Source organism: Manis javanica, chromosome 8 (assembly GCF_040802235.1).
Source record: "Manis javanica isolate MJ-LG chromosome 8, MJ_LKY, whole genome shotgun sequence".
In the NCBI taxonomy this organism is placed as follows: Eukaryota; Metazoa; Chordata; class Mammalia; order Pholidota; family Manidae; genus Manis; species Manis javanica.
In genome coordinates, this window is record NC_133163.1 from 24,632,182 (window position 1) to 24,657,072 (window position 24,891).

Below are 24,891 nucleotides of genomic sequence, written 5' to 3' on the forward strand. Positions count from 1 at the left end.
GGTTTTGAAAGTACCACATAAAAGAGCCTTGTAAGCAAACTCCAGATCCTACCCCATAGTCAATGGTACTTCTAGACACAGATTTGTTTGTAAGGACAAATATAAATCTAAAGAAAATTTTTAAAAAAATTTTTTTCTGGAGAAAGTGGCTGCCTTACCACCCAGGTATCACCTTGTTCAGATGTTTTGGACACATGATACAATAAAACAATGAAAATAAAAAATTTTTTTTTTCTGATTCCATATTCCTTTTTCAAAAAATATTTCCTTTACAAAACTGGTAATTCAAATCATTTTTCTCTGCTTTTGAGGTGTATATAAAGCTTTCAAAAAGCTCAAAAAGCCACTTGCCAGTTTTTCTTAAATTGAGGTTATCATTGATATACAACCTTACGAAGGTTTCACATGAGCAACAGTGTGGTTACTACATTCATCCACATTACACTATCGAGTTCCCCCCCCACACCCCGTGGCAGTCACTGCCCATCAGCGTAGTAAGATGCAATAGAATCATTACTTGTCCTCTCTGTGCTACACTGTCTTCCCCGTGATCCCCCTACATTATGTGTGCTAATCATAAAGTCCCTTAATCTGCTTCTCCCTCCCTCCCCACCGACCCGACCCTCCACTTTGCCTTTGGTAACCCCTAGTCCCTTCCTGAAGTCTATGCGTCTCCTGCTGTTTTGCTTTGTTGTTAAACTCCACAGAGGAGTGAAATAATCTGGTACTTGTCCTTCTCCACCTGGCTTACTTCACTGAGTATAATACCCTCTAGCTCCATCCGTGTTGCAAATGGTAGGATTTGTTTTTTTCTTATGTCTGAAAAATATTCCATTGCATATATGTACCACATCTTCTTTATTCATTCATCTACTGATGGACACTTAGGTTGCTTCCATTTCTTGGCTATTATAAATAGTGCTGCGATAAACATAGGGGTGCATATGTCTTTCTGAATCTGAGAAGTTGTATTCTTTGGGTAAATTCCTAGGAGTGGAATTCCTGGGTCAAATGGTATTTGTATTTTTAGTTTTTTGAGGAACCTCCATACTGCTTTCCACAATGGTTGAACTAATTTACATTCCCACCAACAGTGTAGGAGGGTTCCCCTTTCTCTGCATCCTCGCCAGCATTTGTTGCTCTTAGTTTTGGATGTTGGCCATCCTGACTGGTGGGAGGTGATATCTCTTTGTGGTTTTAATTTGCATTTCCCTGATAATTAGAGATGTGGAGCATCTTTTCATGTGCCTGTTGGCTATCTGAATTTCTTCCTTAGAGAAGAGTCTGTTCAGATCCTCTGCCCATTTTTGAATTGGGTTGTTTGCTTTTTGGGTGTTGAGGTGTGTGAATTCTTTATATATTTTGGATGTTAACCCCTTGTCAGATATGTCACTTACGAATGTATTCTCCCATACTGTAGAATGCCTTTTTGTTCTACTGATGGTGTCCTTTACTGTACAGAAGCTTTTTAGTTTGATGTACTCCCATCTGTTCATTTTTGCTTTTATTTCCCTTGCCCAAGGAGATGTGTTCAGGAAAAAGTAGCTCATGTTTATATTCAAGAGATTTTTGCCTATGTTTACTTCTATGAATTTGATGGTTTCATGACTTACATTTAGGTCTTTGATCCATTTTGAGTTTACTTTTGTGTATGGAGGTAGACAATGATCCAGTTTCATTCTCTTACATGCAACTGTACAGTTTTGCCAACACCAGCTGTTGAAGAGGCTGTCATTTCCCCATTGTATATCCATGGCTCCTTTATTGTACATTAATTGACCATATATGTTTGGGTTTATATCTGGGCTCTCTGTTCTGTTCCATTGATCTATGGGTCTGTTCTTGTGCCAATACCAAATTGTCTTGATTACTGTGGCTTTGTAGTAGAGCTTGAAGTCAGGGAGTGTAGTCCCCGCAGCTTTGTTCTTCCTTCTCAGGATTGCTTTGGCTATTCGGGATCTTTTGTGGTTCCATATGAATTTTAGAACTATTTTCTCTAGTTTGTTGAAGAATGCTATTGGTATTTTATAGGGATTGAATGAATTTGTAGATTGCTTTAGGCAGGATGGCCATTTTGACAATATTAGTTCCTCCTATCCATGAGTATGGGATAAATTTCCATTTATTTTTGTCTTCAATTTCTCTCATGAGTGTCTTGTAGTTTTCAGAGTGTAGGTCTTTCATCTCCTTGGTTAGATTGATTCCTAGGTATTTTACTCTTTTTGATGCAATTGTAAATGGAGCTGTTTTCCAGATTTCTCTTTCTGCTAGTTCATCATTAGTGTATAGGAAGGCAGCAGATTTCTGTGTATTAATTTTGTATCCTAAAACTTTGCTGAATTCAATCATAAGTTCTAGTAGGTTTTGGGTGGCTTCCTTAGGGTTTTTTATGTACAATGTCATCTGCAGTGATACTTCCACTTCTTCCTTACCAATCTAAATGCCTTTTATTTCTTTGTGTTCTCTGATTGCCGTGGCTAGGACCTCCAGTACTATGTTGAATAAAAGTGGGGAGAGTGGACATCCTTGTCTTGTTCCTGATCTTAAAGGAAAAGCTTTCAGCTTTTGGCTGTCAAGTATGATGTTTGCTGTGGGTTTTTCTCATATGGCCTTTATTATGTTGAGGTTCTTGCCATTTTGATAAGAGTTTTTATCATGAATGGATGTTGCATTTTGTTGCTTTTTTAGCATCTATGGAGATGATCATGTGATTTTTGTCCTCCTCTTTGTTGATGTGGTGTATGATGTTGATGGATTTTCAAGTATTGTACCGTCCTTGCATCCCTGGAATAAATCCTACGTGATCATGATGAATGATCTTTTTGATGTATTTCTGAATTCAGTTTGCTATATTTTGTTGAGGGTTTTTTCATCTATGTTCAGGGATATTGGTCTGTAATTTTCTTTTTTTGTGGTTTCTTTGCCTGGTTTTGGTATTAGAGTGATGCTGGCCTCATAGAATGAGTTTGGAAGTATTGCCTCCTCTTCTACTTTTTGGAAAACTTTGAGGAGGATGGGTAATAGGTCTTCTCTAAATGTCTGAGAAAATTCAGTGGTGAATCCATCTGGTCTGTGGGTTTTGTTCTTGGGTAGTTTTTTGATTATTGATTGAATTTCATTGCTGGTAATTGGTCTGTTCAGATTTTCTGTTTCTTCCTGGGTCAGTCTTAGAAGGTTGTATTTTTCTAGAAATTTGTCCATTTCTTCTAGGTTATCCAATTTGCTAGTATGTAACTTTTCATAGTATTCTGTAATGATTCTTTGTATTTTGGTGGTGTCTGTAATTTTTCCTTTCTCATTTCTCATTCTGTTTATGTGTGTAGACTCTCTTTTTTTCTTGATAAGTCTGAACTAGGGGTTTATCTATTTTGTTTATTTTCTCAAAGAACCAGCTCTTGGTTTTGTTAATTCTTTCTATTGTTTTATTCTTCTCAATTTTATTTACTTCTGCTCTGATGTTTATTATGTCCCTCCTTCTATTGACTTTGGGCCTCATTTGTTCTTCTTTTTCTAGTTACATTGTGAGTTTAGACTGTTCATTTGGGATTGTTCTTCTTTCTTGAGGTAAGCCTGTTTTGCAATATATTTCCATCTTAGAATGGCCTTTGCTGCACCCCAAAGATTTTGCAATGTTGTTATTGTTTTCATTTTGTCTCCATATATTGCTTGATCTGTTTTTAGTCATTGATCCACTGATTAATTAAAAGCATACTTTTAAGCCTCCATGTGTTTGTGGTCTTTTTTATTTTCTCTGCATAATTTATTTCTAGTTTCATACCTTTGTGGTTGAGAAGCTGGTTGGTACTATTTCAATCCTTCTGAATTTACTGAGGTTCTCTCTGTGGCCTGGAATGTGATCTAGTCTGAAAAATGTTCCATATGCACTTGAGAAGAACATCTATCCTGCTGATTTTGGGTGGAGTATTCTGTAGATGTCTGTTAGGTCCATCTGTTTTAATGTGTTGTTCAGTGCCTTCATCTCCTTATTTTCTGTCTGGTTGATCTGTCATTTGGAGTGGTGTGTTGAAGTCTCCTAAAATGAATGCATTGCATTCTGTTTCCCCCTTTAATCATTTTAGTGTTTGTTTCACATATGTAGATGATCCTGTGTTGGGTGCATAGATATTTATAATAGTTATATCCTCTTGTTGGACTGACCCCTTTATCATTATGTAATGTCCTTCTTTGTCTTGTTACTTTCTTTGTTTTGAAGTCTAATTTGTCTGATATAAGTACTGCAACTCCTGCTTTTCCCTCCCTATTATTTGCATGTAGTGTCTTTTTTCATCTGTTCACTTTTGGTCTATGCCTTTGGGTTTGAAGTGAGTCTCTTGTAGGCAGCATATAGTTGGGTCTTGCTTTTTTATCCATTCTCTAACTCTATGTCTTTTGATTGGTGTTCAGTCCATTTACATTTAGCATGATTATCGATAGATATGTACTTATTCCCATTGCAGGCTTTGGATTTGGAATTACCAAAGGTTCAAGGGCAGCTTCTTTACTATCAAACAGTCTATCTTGCTTATTGTGCTATTTCAAACACAATCTAAAGGTTCTTTTTTTTCTCTCTTTTTCTTTCTCCTCCACTCTTTATATGTTAGGTGTCATATTCTGTGCTCTTTGTGTATCCTTTGACTGGCTTTGTGGGTAGTTTACTTAATTTTGTATTTGCATAGTAATTATTTGGTCTACTTCCCTTACTGTGGTTTTATTTTCCCTGGTGACAGCTATTTATCCTTAGGAGCACTTCCATCTATAGCAGTCCCTCCAAAATACACTGTGGTTTTTGGGAGATAAATTCCCTCAACTTTTGTTTCTCTGGAAATTGTCTAATCCCTGCTTCAAATTTAAATTATAATCTTGATGGATAGAATATTCTTGGCTTGAGGCCCTTCTGTTACATTGCATTAAATATATCATGCCACTCCCTTCTGGCCTCTAAGGTTTCTGCTGAGAAGTCTGATAGCCTGATGGGTTTTCCTTTGTATGTGGTCTTTTTTCTCTCCCTAGCTGCTTTTTAAAGTCTCTCTTTATCCTTGATCTTTGCCATTTTAGTTATTAAATGTTATGATGTTGTCTTCCTTGGGTCCCTTGTGTTGGGAGATCTGTGCACTTCCATGGCTTGAGAGACTACCTCCTTCCTCAGATTGGGGAAGTTTTCAGCAATTATTTCCCCAGAGAGACTTTCTATCCATTTCTCTCTCTCTTCTTCTGGTAACTCTATAATTTGAATATTGTTCTGTTTGGATTGGTTGCATAGTTCTTTTATTCTTTCTTTCTTAGAGGTCCTTTTTTCTCTCTGTGCCTCAGCTTCTTTTTATTCCTGTTCTCTAATTTATATTTCATTTTCCGTCTCCTCTATCTCATCTAATCTGCTTTTAAATCCCTCCATTGTATGTTTCATTTCAGATACTGTATTTTTCAAAGTTTCTATCTTTCTTGAAGTCATTTCTGAGACCTTGAATAGTTTTCTGTAGCTTTGTGAGCAGGTTTATGATTTTTATTTTGAACTCTTTATTAAGAAGATTAGTGATTTTCATTTCACTTATGCCTTTTTCTGGTGTTTGAGGGATTTTGGTTCGTACCAGATTCTTTTGCCGTTTCATATTTCTAATGATTATTCTGGGATAACAACTTTGTGTAGGCAGTGCCCTGCCCTCTAGTATTCAGAAGCTCTCTTCTCTGGAGCTGCCTAGCACTTGGAGTGATGGTGGGGGTCACAGGTGAGTGGCACTGGTGCCTGATGGGAGGCAAGAGCTCTTTCCTGCTACCTGGCTGCAGTCCCTGCCTCCACTGCCAGGGCCAGTTGGCCCAGTGTGCAGGGAGGACCCTCTGTGTTATGTCCCTGTAGCTGCCATAGGTGGGGCCACCCTCTGGCTGGCCTGGTGCAATAGCAGGGGCAGTAGGTTTGCAAATTTGTGCTAGCCAGGCGGGAGGAGAAGCAGGCTGAATACTGCAGTGGGGCATCTTGGCGCTGCATCGCCAGCCAGGGGGTTGGATCGCTTGAGGCTCCTGAACATCCCCAACCTACTGGGTTGTGCTGAGATGATTTTGTCCACCTGACCTTTCTCCTGTGCAGTAAGCTCTGTGTAATTCTTGCCCCTTTAGTACCCCTCTTGCTGTTGGGAAGTCTTTCAAAGTGCCCACCTTTCTTTAGTCCTGGAGTGGCTGGTTGTGGGTCCCTGTTTTCCACAAGCGGTTGGAATCAGTCTCTCTGGGTATTCTGCATGTCTTTGCTTTCCAACCCCACTAATCTCCAGAGCACCATGTAATGTGGGTTTGTGCTCCCAGAGTGGATCTCCATGGGTGGGTGTTTAGCTGTTCTGGGCTTCTACTCCCACCCTGCTCCATTTCTCTTCATCCTGCCTGTGAGCTGGGGTAGGAGCAAGGCTTGGGTCCCACTGGATTGCAGCTTTGCTACTTTACCCTTTTCTGTGAGGTCTTCTCTTTTTTCCAGATGTAGGCTGTCTATTGCAGTCTTCTTTCTGGTCACTCTTTCAGAATTAGTTGTATTTGCTGTATTTTCATGTTATATGTGGTTTTGGGAGGAGGTTTCTGCCTCACTTCTCATGCCACCATCTTTTCTTCTCCCTCCCTTCTTTCCTTTCTCACCACCTGCCAGTTTTAATTCCCATGACTTGTCTTTCTGAGGGGCTTGGAGCCATCTCTTTGAAATGTGAGCATCTAGGAGGATGTTATCTTGTTTTCCCGACTCTGTGCAAATTTAGCCTAAATGCTTGGCTCCCAGGAATGACTTCTTATTTGTCATAGAGATATGAGAAGTTTTATTTTTCCTTTGGGTACATATAGTTAACATGTAAGTTAAGGGTTGTATCTGCCTGGCTATATGAAAGGGTAAGATTTCCTTATCTTTGTAGTCTCTTTTGTGGCTTGTCTGTGATGTGCATCACAGTCTGATTTAGTTTTGATTCAATAATTAAACTGTTTCTTTTTCTGCACTTGTGGAGAGGATTATCTAGGTTAGCAAGAGATTTCACTTGTAATTCTGTTTCCTCAACATGCTCCTACTACTAGATGCATTACTTGAATTTAACAGGAATTCTTACAATTACCCAGAAAGAGAAGCATTGCTATCTTTGTTTTAATGAGGGGCTAAATTGAAACACAAACAAAGGGGAGGTGCTGTGAGTCAGTGATAAGGCTAGTAAGGAGCCAACAGTTCTAACTCAGATCCTTAATAAAGAGGAGAAAAAGAAAACCCCATAAGACCACAGTTTTTCCTACAAGTAATTTAGTTTCATCTTTCAAGCTAAGTGAAATGGCTTTTCTCTATGGCTCAGTGTAATTTAATGCCTCACTTTCTTCAGGGGCAGTTATTTGTGGAGCATAATCCTGTAATCCTGCTGCTTGCACAAATTCAGATAACATCAAGGAATCAGATTTTACCCCTGTATGACCTTTTTGCTCTAAAAATAAGCCTATAGTATCTCTGTAGGGAAGGCTGATGCTGCGACTGAATAATGGCTCTTCAATTCTCAGTAGGTCCCGAGTATGCCAAGAAATTACCTGAAATACAAGGAAGCTTTTTTTTAATGGAACTAACCTTAAAATACAACCAAAGCAAATAAGTTTTACTTAGTTTTATAGGCCTCTTGAATCCTAACCCCACAAGTTATTGGGAAAACAAAATAATGAAATATCACATTGAAAGGCTTATTATCCTTGTCTTATCAAAACAAAGTTTTGAAGAGAAACATCATGTGATTTATTATCTTTTTTAAAGTACCGTTTAAAGATGTTTCTAGGCACTTGCATCAGATGGCTATGGATACATTCATTTCTTTCTTTTGGCTGAGCTATCTGCCCAGCCATACGAACAGATAATATGACCAGATTAGGAGCCACAACTATCTCTGGGAAGGTTAATAAATAACTTGTCTATAAGGGGCTCAGTTAATTTTCAACAAAGAAAAAAACTACTCAAACAGTTGTTCAATTTGTTTGACTAAAAATGAGTCTCAAACACTAAAAAGCAGACATTCAATTTCCAGCTGTTTTATGAGTACTTGTGCCTGCATACTTTTAATATCTTTTAAATTTTCCACAATTTTTCATGTCTTGAAAACATAATTTGTATTCATCAAACACCATGCATCTTGATATCCTCAATTGAACCTGTCATTGCATTTTCAAATTCTATTTTAATCATAGGTCTGTCAGAATGCTGTTATTTGAATTCATATTCTGCATATGGATTAGAATGTAGTCCATGAAATTTCTGCCAGAACACAACCAAAGGAGTAAGTGAAGTGGATCTTTTTTAATTTTTTGTTTCAAACACATAGTCCCAAGGCTGTAAAATTCATGTTACAGACAATTCTAAACTTGTAAAACCGCCCATTAGCAATACATTTTAGATAAGCAAGATACCTTTCTTCTCAAATCTTACTTGAATTGGTTTTGTTTAGACTCTAGAGATGGTTTGTGGGTACAAGGCATTCAACATAGTTGTCTTACATTCCCAGGGGGAATTCACTGAGGTCTGTAAGCAAATGAAGTTTCTAAGAGTTGAGATACAAATTAATTACTACAGGTGGCTCTTAAGAATTCTCATTTATAGATTTCCCTCATTTGTGGAGTATATGAACGAAGCAAAACTGAAGGAACAAAATAGCAGCAGACTCACAGACTCCAAGAAGGGACTAGGGGTTACCAAAGGGGAGGGGTGTGGGAGGGCGGGTGGGGAGGGAGGGAGAAGGGGATTGTGGGGTATCATGATCAGTATACATGGTGTGTGTGGAGTCATGGGAAGACAGTGTAGCTCAGAGAAGACAAATAGGGACTCTGTGGCATCTTACTACATTGATGGACAGTGACTGCAATAGGGTGTGGGTGGGGACTCGATAATAAGGGCGAATGTAATAAACACATTGTTTTTCTTGTGAAACCTTCATAAGAGTGTATATCAATGATATCTTAATAAAAAAATAATTCTCATTCATAATTGACGCTGCTACACTGAGCATCTTGTTTTGTCAGTATCTCACCCTGACTCTCCTTTGGATTGCCACCTACCAGGAGAGGTTATTTTACAAATCCACTGAGGTTTACAGATAGTTCTCGAGGAGGGATCTTATAGTTATTAACATAGTTAGTATTAACCAAAAGAGCTAATGCCTACCTTAGGCCAAGAAAGTCCAATACTGATTAATATTCTAATGCAGAAATTTCAAGTGTTATAAAGCTATTAGATACGTGTGAAATGAGGAAATACAATCTAACTATCCCTCCTGTGTGTGTGTGTGTGTGTGTGTATACATATACATATATTTTTTAAGTTAAAACACACTATGAGTTGCTACTGATATCTCAAATCCATATTCAGGATTAGGTTTTTTTTTTCACAAAATCATTTTTTATCGAGGGTTGGGTCAGGGACACGACTAGGGAAGCACTGGGGCCATACCCTGGCTGGCAGGGGTGTCAGGTGTTGGCTTGCACCCTGCCTCCTCTAGGGCATCACAGAGTGAGGCCTGGCCTCCAGCCCCTGGCTGAGGCGCTGTATGCCAGGCTTGGGTAGAGTTGGGATTGTCATCTGGTCCCGGCTGCCTGACCGGCTGCAGTTTCCCGAAAACGGCCACCAGAGGGCAGCCAGCCCCCAGCAGAGAGGAATTCTCGGTTGCTCAGGTAATGGCATCTTTTCTATTTTTTATTTTTTATTAAGGTATTATTGATATACACTCTTATGAAGGTTTCACATGAAAAAACCATGTGGTTATTACATTTACCCATATTATCAAGTCCCCACCCATACCCCATTGCAGTCACTGTCTATCAGTGTAGTAAGATGTCACAGATTCCCTATTTGCCTTCTCTGTACTACACTGTTTCCCCGTGACCTCCCTCCCCCTTGTGCACCAAACATAATACCCCTTAATCCCCATCTCCCTCTCTCCCGACCCGCCCTCCCATACCCCTTCCCTTTGGTAACTGCTACTCCCTTTTTGAAGTCTGTGAGTCTGCTGCTGTTTTGTTCCTTCAGATTTGCTTTGTTGTTATACTCCACAAATGAGGGAAATCATTTGGCACTTGTCTTTCTCCGCCTGGCTTATTTCACTGAGCATTGATCAGTGATTCTTAAGGTATGTCTGAGGTCCATCGATGGATCGTGAGAGTCCTTTAATGGGCAATAAACTAATCTAAAACTTAGTTCTTTCTTTAGTTCTTATGAATAATAAGCAGTAGACTTAATTTTTGTCTAAGACTTAGAGCAACTTATTAGTAGCTTACTTGCATTTGTAAGGATTATTAAACATAGATATTCATAAAGATTTTTAGAGTTTTCTAAAGATTCTTAATTCCACATTCTAGGATGGTGGCCCATACTAATTTCTTGACATCATTGCAGAGCATCTCTCATTTATAATCTTATAGTCCCAGGAAGATTATAATTATTACTATATCATTATTGTATCTTGTATTGATCATGTTTTTTGAAGGCTGCTACTTTTGCTTGTATTTGTAAACTACTAATGGTTTTTCTTCATCATTACCAATTTATTATGCACTGTTTAGCTACCTTATAGATGTAAGTGCACATTTGTCTAATTGGAACCTATAATTTGCTTCAATTAAGCTTAAAGACGTAATTGTTATGGTTCAAATGTAAATCATCTAAGCCACCATTACTAAAGCAGATGAATAATCTTTTAAAAATCTGCTTGTTGATTCATATAATAATGTGAATTAATCTTAAATGCATTTGGCTAAGGGAAAGAAATCGGACTCACAGGCTGCATATTATTTGATTCCACTTATGTGACATTCTGAAAAAGCAAAGCAGGGACAAAAACAGATTAATGGTTGCCAGAGATTGTAGTAGAGGAATGAGCTGGCTACAAAGGGGACACAGGGGAGATCTTAGGATGAAAGAATTGTTCTGTATGGTTTTGTGGTGGTGGATATGACCCTGTGCATTTGTCAAAACCCATAGAACCATACTAGAAAGAGTGACTTTATTGTATGCAAATTTTCAAAAAGCAAGGATATTACAGGAACCTATGATGGAATATAGATTGTGAACAAATGAATCCCACTGTATTATAAAGTAAGTCTTAATCTCACTGAAGGGGGTTGGGAGGAAAGGAGCTAACCTAAAATACCTTTAACTTTGAAAAACAGTGCTTTGTTGAGGTAGCACAAAGCCAAAGACAAAAAGAACTGTACAGAAAGACTGTACTCTATTTGGTCAATTTTTTTTCTCATAGGAATACATATTGATAGATAAGGACAACCAGGTTTCTCACTGTCAGAGAAAAAAGATATAAAGATGCAAAGCAGGGCAGGAATAGAAACAATGCAAAGGCCAGAATGACCGCTGTGGTGCTGCCTAGAGTCAGAGGCATTAACATAAGCTTGTGTTTACTGAAATAAGATGGATATTTGTGTATACATACATTTCCTACATCTTCCTTATGAGTGCCCGGAAGCAGTGATACCCCAGCAGCAACAAGTGCAACTAGTGCCCACATCTTGGTTTCTAAATACCATTCTTGGATAAAAGCAACCAGTGCTCCTTGGAGCCACAAATGATTCTAGGTCTGCAGCAAGGCAAATACAAAATGAGTCTGAAGTAACATACAGTGTCAAAAAGTGCTAACAAAATAAAGGGAACATGTCAAAAGGACATGGGACCAACTTAAAAGAACTACCACACTGGGGAGAAAGGACAATTAAGCACAGAAGAATTCCTTAAGGAGAGTTTGAATTAAACATGGAAGAAATGAGGGAAACAGAAAAATCATCATTAGAACAACACAGTAATAACTTCTGCAGGCAAGATCCACTGAAGAAAGTTAAAATTAGTGGTCAAAATGTTGAGAAATTGAGTATTTGCCTAGCCTCAAAATATCTCCCCCAATATATTTATTACAGTGCTAGTTTTCTGTATGTCCATAAACTCTTTGATACCCACCCTATGGGAGATGGGGCTTAATTACTCTTTCTTTGTGTGGGTGGGATTTAGAACTCACTTCTGGTGAATAGAATATGGAAAGGGAAAAACAGTAACTTTGTAGTGAAGAAACCTGGCAGATGCTACCTTAACCAAGTGATCAGGGTTAACATCTCCAGTAATAAATCATGTGGATATCACGTGCTCCTTGATGAGATGAGAAGGGCTCATCACCTGTCTGACAGTCTCTCCCAAAAAGCATGACCTCCTGGGAGATGCAAGACAAACTGAAATTGAAGGAAATCTATGAAATACCTGACCACTACTCTTTAAAGTGTCAAGATCATGAAAGCCAAAGAAATATTTGAAAAACCTGTCACATATTAGAGGAGACCAAGGAAGAATGTCAGCTAAATGCAAAGTGGTATACCTAATTGGATCCTGGAACAAAGAAAGGACATCACTGGAAAAACTGTAGAAATCTGAATAAAGTCTATAGTTTGTTCAGTAGTACTATATGGATTACTTAATTTCTTAGTTTTGATACATATAGGATGGTTATATAATGTTACTGGTTGGAACACTGTTTCTTCCCAGGATTGTGTCTTGGAGGCAACAAAGAATGAAGCCAGCAAAGAGTACAGAGCAACCAGCAAAGCTCTTTTAATGAGTGAAAAGAGAAAGTTCCTGTTAATCAGGACGAGCTCCAAGGAAGAAGGCCCTCACAGCTGTGGTGTCTGGGGTTTATATTGCCTCCTGAGAGGAGGAAGTCCCACCCACCCCTGGACCTAATAGAGAACTGGACTAATGACATCACAACTCACTCCTCATTGGCTGAAAGTACAATGCTTCGTTTTCGTAAGGCACAACCAGTCAGAGCACCTAAACTCTGTCTCAGTGATCCATTGAATGGCTGGGTTTTATCTGCATAGAGCATAACCAATCAGAGCAGCTGAGGTCTATCTAACTAAGCAGCTGAGTTGGATTGGGGCTTTTTTTTTTGAAACATACAGGGTCCTGAACTTTATCTGCCTGTATCCTACTATCACATGCTTCAATAAGTTGTTAACATTAGTGGAAGCTGGGTTGAGTATATGGGAACTCTCCAAACTACCTTTGCAACTCTTCAGTAAAACTAAAATTATTTGAAAATTAAAAATTAAAAAAATATTTTTCTCTAGTGATAATTGCTCACATGTTGTGCTATTTAAGTAGTTTGCAACAAAGCAAGTGTAGTAAAATTGATGAGATATAATAAAGCTTATAAGGCTATACTTTGTAAAATAAAATGCATATAAAAAAATAAGCAATTCACCTATTTTCTCCTCCAAATATTTATATCATAGTTCTTCTGTTCACTTGATGGAGTGAATATTTAAAAATATTTTGAGAATTATTTTTTAAGAGAGTAAACTGAAGCAAGTATAATTCTATCTTGTCTAGCTTTTTACTAGAATAAATAAGATTGACTCTCACTTTTTACCAAGCTAATGTATTCTTACAAAGGGGAAAGACAGGATAGTGGTTTGAAGAGCTCCCTTGGGTAGGTGAAAAGAAAAATCAGTGTTTCTTTCCTTCTGTACACCTCACCAGTCTCACCTATACACTTAGCTCTTCTCTGGTAATCTCAGAATGTTGTAGGAAGGCCAAAGAGAAAGGTGAATTCTTTCTGCAGGTGAAGCATGAGTAGTTGCAAAATTAAGGAAGTAAAAGGGAGTTAAAGAAAATAGAAACTGGCCATAAATTAACTGCATGCCTTGTAAATTGGGCACACAGTTCAAATGTGGTTCAGTTTCTTAGCAGCATGTCCAGAATTCTGTACTTCCAAGCCACCTGTTCTTCCCCCCTCCTCCCAGGCTTCCAGAGGCCATGAATGATGCTGTGGGACAGTAAGCATGAAAAAGATAACTACACTGTGAAAGTGTTGTTATGAGGTAAATTGTGGATGTACTAGGTGCTGTAATTGCAACAGTGGGATTAAAAATGCTTAGTATATGGGTAATGAAGGTAACTATGGCTTATTTAAGTCCATGTATGATCTTTAAAAAGCTACTGTGTTGTTCTCCAAAGAAGAAATTCAGATGGCCAACAGACACATGAAAAGATGCTCCACATCGCTAGTCATCAGAGAAATGCAAATTAAAACCACAATGAGATATCACCTCACATCAGTAAGGATCGCCACCATCCAAAAGACAACAACAAATGTTGGCAAGGTTGTGGAGAAAGTGGAAGCCTCCTACACTGCTGGTGGGAATGTAAATTAGTTCAACCATTGTGGAAAGCAGTATGGAGGTTCCTCAAAATGCTCAAAATAGAAATACCTTTTGACTCAGGAATCCTACTTCTAGGAATTTACCCTAAGAATACAGCAGCCCAGTTTGAAAAAGACAGATGCACCCCTATGTTTATCGCAGCACTATTTACAATAGCCAAGATATGGAAGCAACCCAAGTGTCCATCAGCAGATGAATGGATAAAGAAGATGTGGTACATATACACAATGGAATATTATTCAGCCATAAGAAGAAAACAAATCCTACCATTTGCAACAACATGGATGGAGCTAGAGGGCATTATGCTCAGTGAAATAAGCCAGGCAGAGAAAGACAAGTATCAAATGATTTCACTCATCTCTGGAGTATAAGAACAAAGCAAAAACCAAAGGAACAAAACAGCAGCAGACCCACAGAACCCAAGAAAGGACTAACAGTTACCAAAGGGAAAGGGACTGGGGAGGATGGGTGTGAAGGGAGGGAGAAGGGGGGAAAGAAGAAAGGGGGCCTTGTGATTAGCATGTATAATGTGTGGGGGCCACGGGGAGGGCTGTGCAACACAGAGAAGACAAGTAGTGATTTTACAGCATCTGCATCTCACTACGCAGATGGACAGTGACTCTGAAGGGGTATGTGGGGGGAACTTGGTGAAGGGGGAAGTCTGGTAAACATAATCATGTAATTGTAGATTAATGATACCAAAAGAAAAAAAAGGAAAAAAAAAGCTACTGTGTTATAGTGCATAATTAGTGTTTTTATGTGGGCCTCAGTGTTAGGCAAAGCTTAACTAACACGCCTTTGAAAGTCTTGAACTTTATGGTATTCTAGTAACTCAAGGAGAGGCCACATTTGTCTGGTGCCTTTGATAAGAAGTATTCTGAACATAGCTTATTCAAACTTTTTGGAATATGAGGATTCATCATTTACTCTTGGAGGATTTCAAAAGATTAAGACCTCTTGTTTCTTGCAAGACTTGAAAAGCATGATTATATTTTTTTATGATTGCATGCTGATATTTGATTTTTGGAATTAGAATGTCAAGGAAGCAAAATGATTTGGCAAACTTTGAACAATGCTTTCTCATGATAAAATACTGAAATTTTTGGTACTTAAATGTTTCAGGAATATGGATTACAAGTGACTATTTTGCTAATTCTATTCCCTAATTTTATTTAGAATATTCAGTACACTATAAACATCAGTAGAACTCATAACATAAACACAGTTGTGTAACTGTGAACATAAAAAGAGAAGGATACTTATCTGGTATTACTTGGTAGCTACACAGGGCATGGTTGAAAATACCAATTTGTAATAAGTGGTTCTTTTGTACATTATGCATATGGAAGTTCATGGTTACAAAACTGTTCATTTAGAGAGGCAATACAGTATAGTGGTTTAAATAGAACATGGATTGGGAAGTCACACAGAATGACTTTGAATCCTGGCTCTTACACTGAACTATCTGAATGATCTTGTGTAAGCTGCTTTACCTTTCTCCTCAGTTTTCGCTTCTGTAAAACAGAGATTAAGGGACAAAATATAAGTATGGTACCCAACACATTGTAAGCACTGAGGATAGCTCTTAGTGGATTTAAGAGATTAAATGTTCACTTAAGACTATGTGTTTAATAATTTAAAGAATTTCTTTATATCTTTTTGCCAGGAAAAGGGCTTAGGTATTAAAAAATATGTTTCTTATTTTCTAAGTCATATGACTTATGGAATTATATGGTTCTAAGACCTAAATGAAGAGTCATCTAGGGAACAAATCCAATCCTAGACCTACTGAATCAAAATCTCTGGAATGCAGAGCATTTTTTTTTTGTAAATCTCATCTGATTACAAAGACTATCCAAGTTTGAGAACTAGTGAGGTACAGCATTTATGGGCAAGAACATAGTAAATGAAACCACTGGTATTTGGGGGTGGGAGGTATTAAAGGAAAGGCTATAAATGAGATTATGTATGTGAAGGTTTGTAAATGATAGAGCACCATAAATGGAGGGCACTGCTATGCAAAGAAGCATAATCATGGACTGTTGGTGCTATAGATTTCTTAGAAAACTTTTGTCCAGAGAGAGTAACATAACTTGTTTCAAAGTTAGATAGCAAAGCAGGAAAAATACATATGGTGCTATAAATGTGTCAAATGGGTATAAGAGATACAAAAAATATGAGAGCTGAGAGGAAAGGTTACTGTGGGCTGCGAAGGTCAGGCAAGACTTCATGGGTAGATGAGAATTGAGCTGGGTCCTGAAGGATGATTTTGATTCATATTAGTCAGAACAGGGGAAGGGGATCTAAGCGAAGATGCAGACGGAGGAATACACAAGACAGGTTTTGGAGGGTGTGAGTTAGACTTGTGAGGCTGGAGCATAAGATTCATGTAGAGGGGTGGTAGGGGAGAAACCTTGTGCAGGGCCTTGAATCCTAAGGTAAGGAGTTAAGACTATCTTGTAAGCAGAAAGGATCCAAAAGTTTTCTGAACAGTATATATAAATGGTTGAAAGGTGAGAGTCCAAAAGCAGGAGGCCAATGGAATGTTCTAGGTATGAGGTGATAAAGGTCTGAACAAGTGGGAGTGGATAAAACCAGATGTTACAGAAGAAACTGACAGTTGTTGGGATCTTTGTGGGGATCAAAGGAGAGAGAGGAAGGGATCATTGTGAGCCTGCAGGCCTGGGAGTATGATACCACCACTGACAGAAGCAGGAGGTCAGGTGGGAAGAAAAGGAGGTGGGTTTGATACAGATGGCAGCATTCTTACAGCATTCTATAAGGAAACTTTATACACAACTTACCTTCATGTCCTCAAAATTTGTTATCCCTATCTGAGGGAGGTTTGAGCAGTTTACATGGATGAGTTTTCGGCCACTGATGAAGTTTGTCGTAAAACACTCCTGTCAATAAAATGAGAACATCACTCAAAGGATGTACAACAAATAGCAGGAAGAAAAGAAAGAAGGAAAGGGAAGAAAAGAAAAGAACAAGAAAGAGAGAAAAGGAGGGAGGGGGAGAGAGAGGAAGAATGGAAAGAGGGAGGCAGGAAGGAGAGGGAGGGAGAGAGATCAGGAAGGAAGGAAGGGAGGGGGGAATAAATAAATGTCTCTGGTTCTGTACTGACAAAATTTTAAATTTAACTTAATCCTAATAATCCCACATATTTTCCATCTAAGCTCTTGCTTAAATTTCATACTGCTCCTTTTTTTTTTTTTTTTGGCATGATACCACCAGTGCTTCTTTCATGCCTCAATTACATTTTTAAGTACAGGAGTACAAAGATTTCAGATCTTGTGTTGTTTTGTGGTAGCTTAAGAACATAGTTGGAACCAGGGAAATGAGAGGATTCACCCTATCTTTTTAAATAAAACTATTTTTTGGTTAATTGGCTACTTAGATTAGTACAATTAGGTGCTGATGATGTATATGACATATTTGGTGCAAACACTTAAGATTAATGGTATTAAGTTCATGTTAACAGATCTGCCATTAAAACAACTTGACAAAGAACTAAAGTCTGCATTGGATAAAATCTATTAAAAATAATTTTCTATGAAAAGAGGCCTGTATAAATTTTACTCATTACTCAATGATTGCTGAGAAGTATAATCACCTTGATGGAAAGGAAAAACAAATGTGACCCTCCCCCACCCAAACTACAAATATACATCAGTGAAAAGGCCAAAATGAAAATCCAAGTCACGTCTGCATAGTCCAAGGCTTTTTTGTACTCCCTCTAGTGAAGAAAAGGCGAGAACTCAGGTAAGGATAGAGAAATAAGAGGTAGCAGGATGGGAGTATATGATTTCAAAAATGCTGTTTTTGTATACCTTGTATTGAGGGAAGCCTAGCTGGCTAATCCACTCTGCAACATTCTCTGGCTCCCATTTAAGATACTCAAATTGTAGCTCACTACTTTTTTTTGGCTGGGTTTCTTTACCTACCCTCTTCTCCAACTTTGGGGACGTATCTACAACTTTCTTTTCACTAAAGGATTCTCTTAAATCCCTCTGAGACTCTGAGAAATAGAAATCATTACTGGTATCAATAAACTCACACAGTTCTTGTTTTTTTTTAGCAAACTCATAATTTGAAGTCATTGAGTCTCTGTTGCTTATTGAGCGAGACCCTAACACAGAGCCTTTTGTAGCCTTTTTAGTTTTTTCTACTGACGTTGTTGTTTTAGAGTCAGGGTACTCCAGCTCATCCTTGTCTACAGAATGCTTAAGTTGGACTGGTTCTTTCATATCTTCCTTGGCAAACTCTACCTCTGTCTCTCTTTTAAGTGGTGGTTTGGCTTTGTCTGGTAACTCTAGATCTTCCTTAGTTGGCTCTGTTTGTGTCTTCTTTTGAACTTCTGGTTTGGTCTTCTGTGGTGGCACCTGACCCGTTTCCTCAGTTAATTTTCTTGTTTTTTCCTTTGGAAACTCTGGTTTAGTCTGTTTTGGTGTCTCTAGACCTTCCTCCTCAGTTGACTCTCTCAGTGTCTCTGATTTGCACTTCAATGGTGGTGCTGGTCCTTTCTCTTCAGTTGATTTTCTCTGCTTTTCCTTTTCACCTGCTGGCTTAGTATACTCTGGTGGCTCTAGAACCTTCTCCACAGTTGACTTGCTTTGTGTCTCCTCTTGAACTTCTTGTTTGGTCTCTCCCAATTGCTCTAGACCTGTTTCTTCAGTTGGTTTTCTTGATTTTTCCTCAGGCAACTCTGATTTGATCTCTTCTAGTGACTCTGGAACTTTCTCCTCAGTTGAATTTCTTTGTGTCTCCTCAGTAGACTGACTTGGTTTCTGGTCTGGAAACTCTGGTTTAGTCTGCACAGGTGGCTCTGTCTCTTTCTCTTCAATTGATTTTTTTTGCATTTCCTCTGGAACATCTAGCTTCATCTCTTCTGGAGGCTCTAGCACTGCCTTCTCAGTAGACTTTGTTTTTTCTGGAGACTCTGATTTGGCCTCCTCAGATGGCTTTGTCCTTTTCTCCTCAGGTGACTTTCTGTGAGTCTCCTCTGGGATCTCTAGTATGGTCATCTTTGGTGGCTGTAGATCTACCTCTTCAATGGATTTTCTTGGTTTCTCACTTGGAAATTCAGGTTTAGACTGCTCTGGAGGATCTTGAGCTGTCTCTGTGTATTGTTCTCCAAGTGGTTTCTCTGTAACCTCTGGTTTGGTTTCCTTCAGGAACTCTAATCTTGTCTCAATGATTGTGGTCCCTGGAACATCAGACTCGGTTTCCTTTGGTAGTTCTAGATCCGTTCCTTTGAGTACATCCTCTGTAACATCTGGTTTGGCCTCTTCTGGTGGCTCTAGGTCTGGCTCCTCACATTTTTCATCCACAGGGACCTCCAAATCCTCTAAAGGTTCTTCTTCCATCTCTCTGTATGTCTCCGACTTTACCTCTTGGGAAATCCCTGGCTCAGGATCGCTAGAAAGGTCTATCTCTGGCTCCTTGGGAATCTCTTCCTCAGATGTGGTGGTTGGTTTTGGGCGTGGGTCTACATTTTTAGCACTCTCTGGAACTCCCTCTATTAAGTCCTCTTCCTCGGTCTCTGGCTGTGGATCTTGGTCAGTCTCTACAGATTGCTCTGTGCGTACCTCTGCCAGGTTGTCTGGTTCGGCGTCTTTGGCAATTTTAAGAGACCTAGGCAGTTTAGATCTCTCAGATTCTAGGTCTTCATCTTCATCGGGGCCAGAATAATAACCTTGCGGGACTTCAGCCATGACGCAGATTAACCCACGCTCCGAGGCCTCCTAGCAACGCCAATTTCCGATAGCGTCTCCATGGATACCACGATTTCCGGACAGGGCTTTCAGACTTTACCCGAGGTTTTGTTTGTCCTTTCAAGCCCGACTTTAAAATCCTGCGTTCACAAGCACGCAGTGACCCTCCCAGCGTCCGCGTCGCCAGCCTCCTCTGGCCAGAGCTCCTGTGGCCGCTCGGGGGCCGGCGCGCAGCCCCTTCCGGCCCGTGGGCTCCGCTCGGTTCTTCCCGGCGCACCGCGGGCGCACTCGCTGGGCCTTCGGCTGTTTCCGGAGCCACTCGCGGCTGGCGGCCGAGGCGCTCCTGGCGCTGGCTGCAGATGTCGGACGGGCTTGTGGCTGAGGGGTCCGGCTTCTTGAGCCCCACAGCCCGCCGAGGGCCGGCGGGCGGCGTCGGGGACGGCCTGGGAGTGGAGGGGAGCCAGGCGGCCGCTTCAGGTACGCAAGGCTGGGGCGCCGGCGGGTGGGTGCAGCCCGGCCTCGGGGCCCCGCACCTCGGCGCGAGGTTCGGCCGCGCTCTGCCCGCGTTTCCCGGCGGAGCGGACCCGCCTGGACAGCCCCTGCGCGGCGGAGCCCCCGCCTTCGCTGCTGCCCGGGCCCCGCTGCCCCGCGACCTCCGCCCCCGCCGTTGCCACCACCCGGACCCAGGGCTTCACTCGAGGTTGTTTTCTACTCCTGTTTTGAAACGCTTCGGTTCCTGCCTCGCTTTCGTTCTCAGATCAGCCCAGATGGTAGTGACAGGGCTGCTCGCCCCTGGCGCCTCGTCAGCTTCTGCCCGCCCGCTGATCACGCCTTGGCTGCGGACCCCAGCATTGGCCTCGCTGCCCTCAGCTTCTGGCTCCCCGCCCCGATCCCCACACCTGTCCCCTTCCACGCACTCCTCTGCCCCCATCCAGGCGGGCAGCCTTACCTTCCTTTGGCCAGAACTCCACTTGACTCTAGCCTCCTTGCACGTAGGTCTCGGCGCCTCGCCTCCATCCTCTCCATCTCTCAGCGTGGGAGAGATGAAAAGCAGAGTTGGAATAGGTAGGTTCTGGGGTCTTTTAAATGATTATAGTGGCCAGAGCAAAGGCAGGAAATAGGGGTAGAAATAGGAACTTTGGCGACCTCCCGTATTCTCCAGGACCTTCCTCTTGTTCATTTCTACCCACTCAGGTTCCTCAGTGTGGATTACTTAAGTGTTCAAAGGTAAAAGAGGGCCTGTCACACTTTTACATTTCTGGCCTCCTTAAGATCACCACACAACATACAACTAAAAGGATGCTCTTTTGAAATACAGAAAGGTAGGGGAAGAGAACTGGTCTCACTGAGTTGCAAATGGAAATTAATTTTCCAAACCTGAAATTAAAATAGGCCATGAAGTATAGCAGTAGAGTTAGTGCCAGCCACAGTGCCTGGTTTGGAGTCAGAATCTTCCATTTACTAATGAAGTCAACTTGGGCAAGTCATTTAACTTCCCTTGGTCTGTTTCATCATCTGTAAAATGTGGGTACTAATAGTACCTGCCTTATAAGATTGCTGGGCAGATTACATGAGCCACTGTGTATGAGGAACTTGGTGCCAAGCCCATGGTACAAACTATACTGGTGTCATGTATTATTATGAGAATAAGGTCTGTTTTTGCTCACCTAAACTCTGTGCTGTGGGGAGGTGTTCTTGGATGTGCAACTTCCAGCATGGTGACTTTTCCTGTCTTTTACTTGTATCCCATATATCTCTCATCCCCTAATACTGCTTTCATAACACACACACACACACACACACACACACACCTTTGAATTACCCAGCGTTTTTTGGTGACTTTATGTTCTCTTAAAACAGATAACAATTTTTCTTTTTTTTTAACTTACGAACTCTTAGGCTTTGCAGTAAATTCAAACTTGATGACATGTATTTAACACTAGAGCAATAGAAATTAAGCATAATTTCTAAAAGGTTAAGCAAATGAGACTCAAAGTCTTATAAACATCTGTCCCTTGCATGTGTCAATATTTATAAATTACAGATTTTTTCTACTTTCCCTTTAGATCCTGTATGCTTATGGCAAAAATCACACATATTTTTAAATAGAAAGGTCTTAAGAATAGTCCAGAAATATATTGCAAGATAGTGGGTTTGTCACTAAGTTTGTTCCCCAGCCCATTAGTTGGTACCTGCATTCACTTTTTCTGCCAGAACACTGATAGAAATACTTAACGGTTACTTTCTTCCTCTTGAGATAAGTGTTGATTTCCTTTATGTCATGTAGTGGTTTGTTGTTGTAGCCCAGAGCAAGCTCTTCCCCTTAAGGTAGGATTTGTGGCTAATAAAATAATAGTAATCATAGCTTACAATAATTGAATGCTTATTCTGTGTCAGAATGTGGGAAAAGATTTACTCATATTATCTGACTTAATCCTGTCAACAATCATTTTCTCCCCATTTTACAGAAGAACAAATTACAGCCTGGAGAGGTTAACTTATTTCTCCAGGTTAGCTATGGAGTTTTTTGTTCATGTGAATTTGTCATCTTGTTATGATGAAGTTTACAATAGTTTATTTTTATTGGCCATTAATTAAGTATTGGTATCCAGAGCGGTTATGGTCTCTGCCCCCAAAGTGTTTTTAGTTTGGTGAGATGAGAATACCACAGGAACAAAAATCAATCTGAAACATTTTATAATTGGCTGTCTTTTATCACAGTTCTTTATATACTCACCCTCCAAGAAACCAGGGTCTGAATTTAACTTGTATGTTTATTTCCTTAGAGCCCTACATGTTGTGTCATAGAGATTCTGTAAATATTTGCTGGATTGTGAGACTAAGTCTCAACACAGACTTGGAGGAGTATCAAGTGAATGTGAGGAATTAGGGTTGAGATAATCAAGAATGTTCTGTGGGCGAAAGCAGTGGTTCTCAACCAGGTGTGATTTTGCTTCCCCCAGGGGACATTTTGGTTCTCAGAACTATATCTGGGAAGCCGGGGAGGGCTATTACTGAGTGGGTGGAGACCAGAGATGCTGCTAAAACCTGCACTGTACAGGACAGCCCTCCCAACAAAGAATTATATATCCCTAAATGTCAGTGGTGCTATTGCTGAGAAACCATGAGTTAGAGAGTTAGCTAGGTTTCCCAAGTGGTGTGGAAATCACTCATTTGGCATGGCTCAGAGTTGTATAGATTTGGGGGTAAAAAATCTGCTTCAAATTAGGAATTTCTTCTGTTGGATCCTGCTGACTTCCTCTGGAAAATGATCCAGTGAGTAAGCAATAGAGGCCTAAGAAAGAATGAAATTGAAAGAGGTTTTTGTCATCCTTTCTTAGAGGGAAAACAGCAATAAGAAATGAAGTTGGACATTCAGTTGTTATTGAATTAAGAGTTTTGATTTGTCAGCGTATCTTATTCCTTCAAGTAATTATGAAGAATAACCATAACTTATTTTTTTTTTTGGTATTCTCTGCAGAGGATACCTATTGAAAGTCTTCATGTTTGTTAGCTGAGGTTTTGGTGATAAAGTGAAAAGTGTTTAATGTTCTTCTGAACTAAATTCTCCAGTGGGTCATAGTGTTCTTATTGTTTTATGAGCTGTAATTGTTTTTAATAGTCTTTTATTTAGGGCACTTGGATCCTTCAGTCCCCAAGAGGAGAGAAATATTAATCTTTACATATTGAAACTCTCTGAGGCATACTTGTTGCATCATTTAAAAGCAGGTGTTTTTTTTTTTAATGTTGGGAGCTTTGGGGGAAGTAAATGGCAAAGTCTGTTTTGATCCTGAAGTCAGCAGTAGAACTTGATTTGGTGTATTTGATCCTGAAAACTATCAATGCATTGAGACTGTAATGACTGGAAACAGTCAGGTGAACTCTTTCATGATTCTTATAAAGGACTTAGAACAGTGCAGTAAGTCTTCCTGCAGTGATGATGATGTTACATATATATGGTTATTTAATTAAAATTAAAAATTTTAATTGATAGCTACCATACTGGATTTCCAACTTCCAAAAGAGTGGAAGTTTATACCAGAGAGTCCTGTATTTTTTGGTTTTCTGTTGAAGTTTTTTGTCAAAATGGTATAAATTTGTCCGCCTGTGGTTGTTTTTTATCTGAAAGCAGTTGTGTTTTTATGGTGTTGAGATAGCCTATTAGTACTGTCATAAATCAGTCCACAGTAGTACAACCCATGCTTAATCTGAATGACCATTTAGGAGCATGTCCCACTCATAAGGGCTGAAGAGAAATCGGATCACATGTTCTCTGGATTTGGTTGGAATATAAATTCAGCCAGTTTCTTTTTGTTTAGGCCTCTTAAGTCTATAACCACATAACCTGCTTTTGGTTCTTCTGTACTTGAATCTAAAAGGCCAGGTTAATTATCTCTTTGTGGCCTGTTTAGTGAACGGGAAATCCTATGAGGTCTGTTCTAAAGAACTCTGACCTCATATTTAAAGGCTCTAGAAAAAAAGACTTTTTTTTCTAGTTCATAGTAAATGTAAATGTAGCATGATCAGAAAAGTCTGAAACCATACTCTGGTAACATAGAAAACTCATATATTTTTAAAATTGTCTAATATAAAAGAAATCCTTTGAAGAAAGTTTTTTTTTACTCCCCTACCTCACCTTTGCATTGGAGGCTACCAGTTTTAACTGAGTTATTCTTGAGCTTCCATTTTCCCGTCTCCATTCATTGTTCCCAAGACTTTGGCCATTCAGGTATAGTCATGATTCTTGCAACATTAAATACCTTCCAATATTGTTTTTATTTTTTATTATTCTATTTTTATTATTTTCTTTAAATTGATATTTAAAATTTGGATTTATCCTAAATAATACTCATGGATATTACTGGTTTGTGTCAGTTTTTCCTAATACATGTTCAAATAAATATACACCCATTAAAATAAAAAAGGCATTTTTCCACATACCATCTAAATTTGCAAAGCTTGTCCCAGTTTCTCTGGTCTCTTC

At 39.6% G+C, this 24,891-nt stretch overlaps 2 protein-coding genes across 10 annotated transcripts in view; one reads left to right on the forward strand and one right to left on the reverse strand.

Annotated features, from left to right (window-relative positions):
* SAMD15 (sterile alpha motif domain containing 15) overlaps window positions 1-19,907 on the reverse strand; it is a 35,143-nt gene extending 15,236 nt beyond the window's left edge. Inside the window, exons 1-3 of one of the 4 annotated variants that reach the window (XM_017651547.3) lie at window positions 18,138-19,907; window positions 16,995-17,093; window positions 619-7,527 (exon numbers count right to left, since the gene is read on the reverse strand). In XM_017651547.3, coding sequence (XP_017507036.3) covers window positions 7,291-7,527; window positions 16,995-17,093; window positions 18,138-19,907 — 2,106 coding nt within the window. In that variant the 3' untranslated portion in view covers window positions 619-7,290. Of the gene's footprint in view, window positions 1-618; window positions 7,528-14,933; window positions 15,705-16,994; window positions 17,094-18,023 lie in introns of those variants that run through there. The other 3 variants (XM_017651546.3, XM_073242076.1, XM_073242075.1) reach the window with 3 other exon arrangements.
* Window positions 19,908-20,244: 337 nt separating this feature from the next.
* TMED8 (transmembrane p24 trafficking protein family member 8) overlaps window positions 20,245-24,891 on the forward strand; it is a 38,993-nt gene continuing 34,346 nt past the window's right edge. For 4 of the 6 annotated variants that reach the window (XM_037020725.2, XM_017651548.3, XM_017651549.3 and 1 more), the window contains exons 1-2: window positions 20,245-20,384; window positions 20,904-20,972. In XM_037020725.2, the coding sequence (XP_036876620.2) occupies window positions 20,267-20,384; window positions 20,904-20,972 (187 nt within the window). In that variant the 5' untranslated portion in view covers window positions 20,245-20,266. The remainder of the gene's footprint in view (window positions 20,385-20,903; window positions 20,973-24,891) is intronic. The other 2 variants (XM_037020773.2, XM_017651552.3) reach the window with 1 other exon arrangement.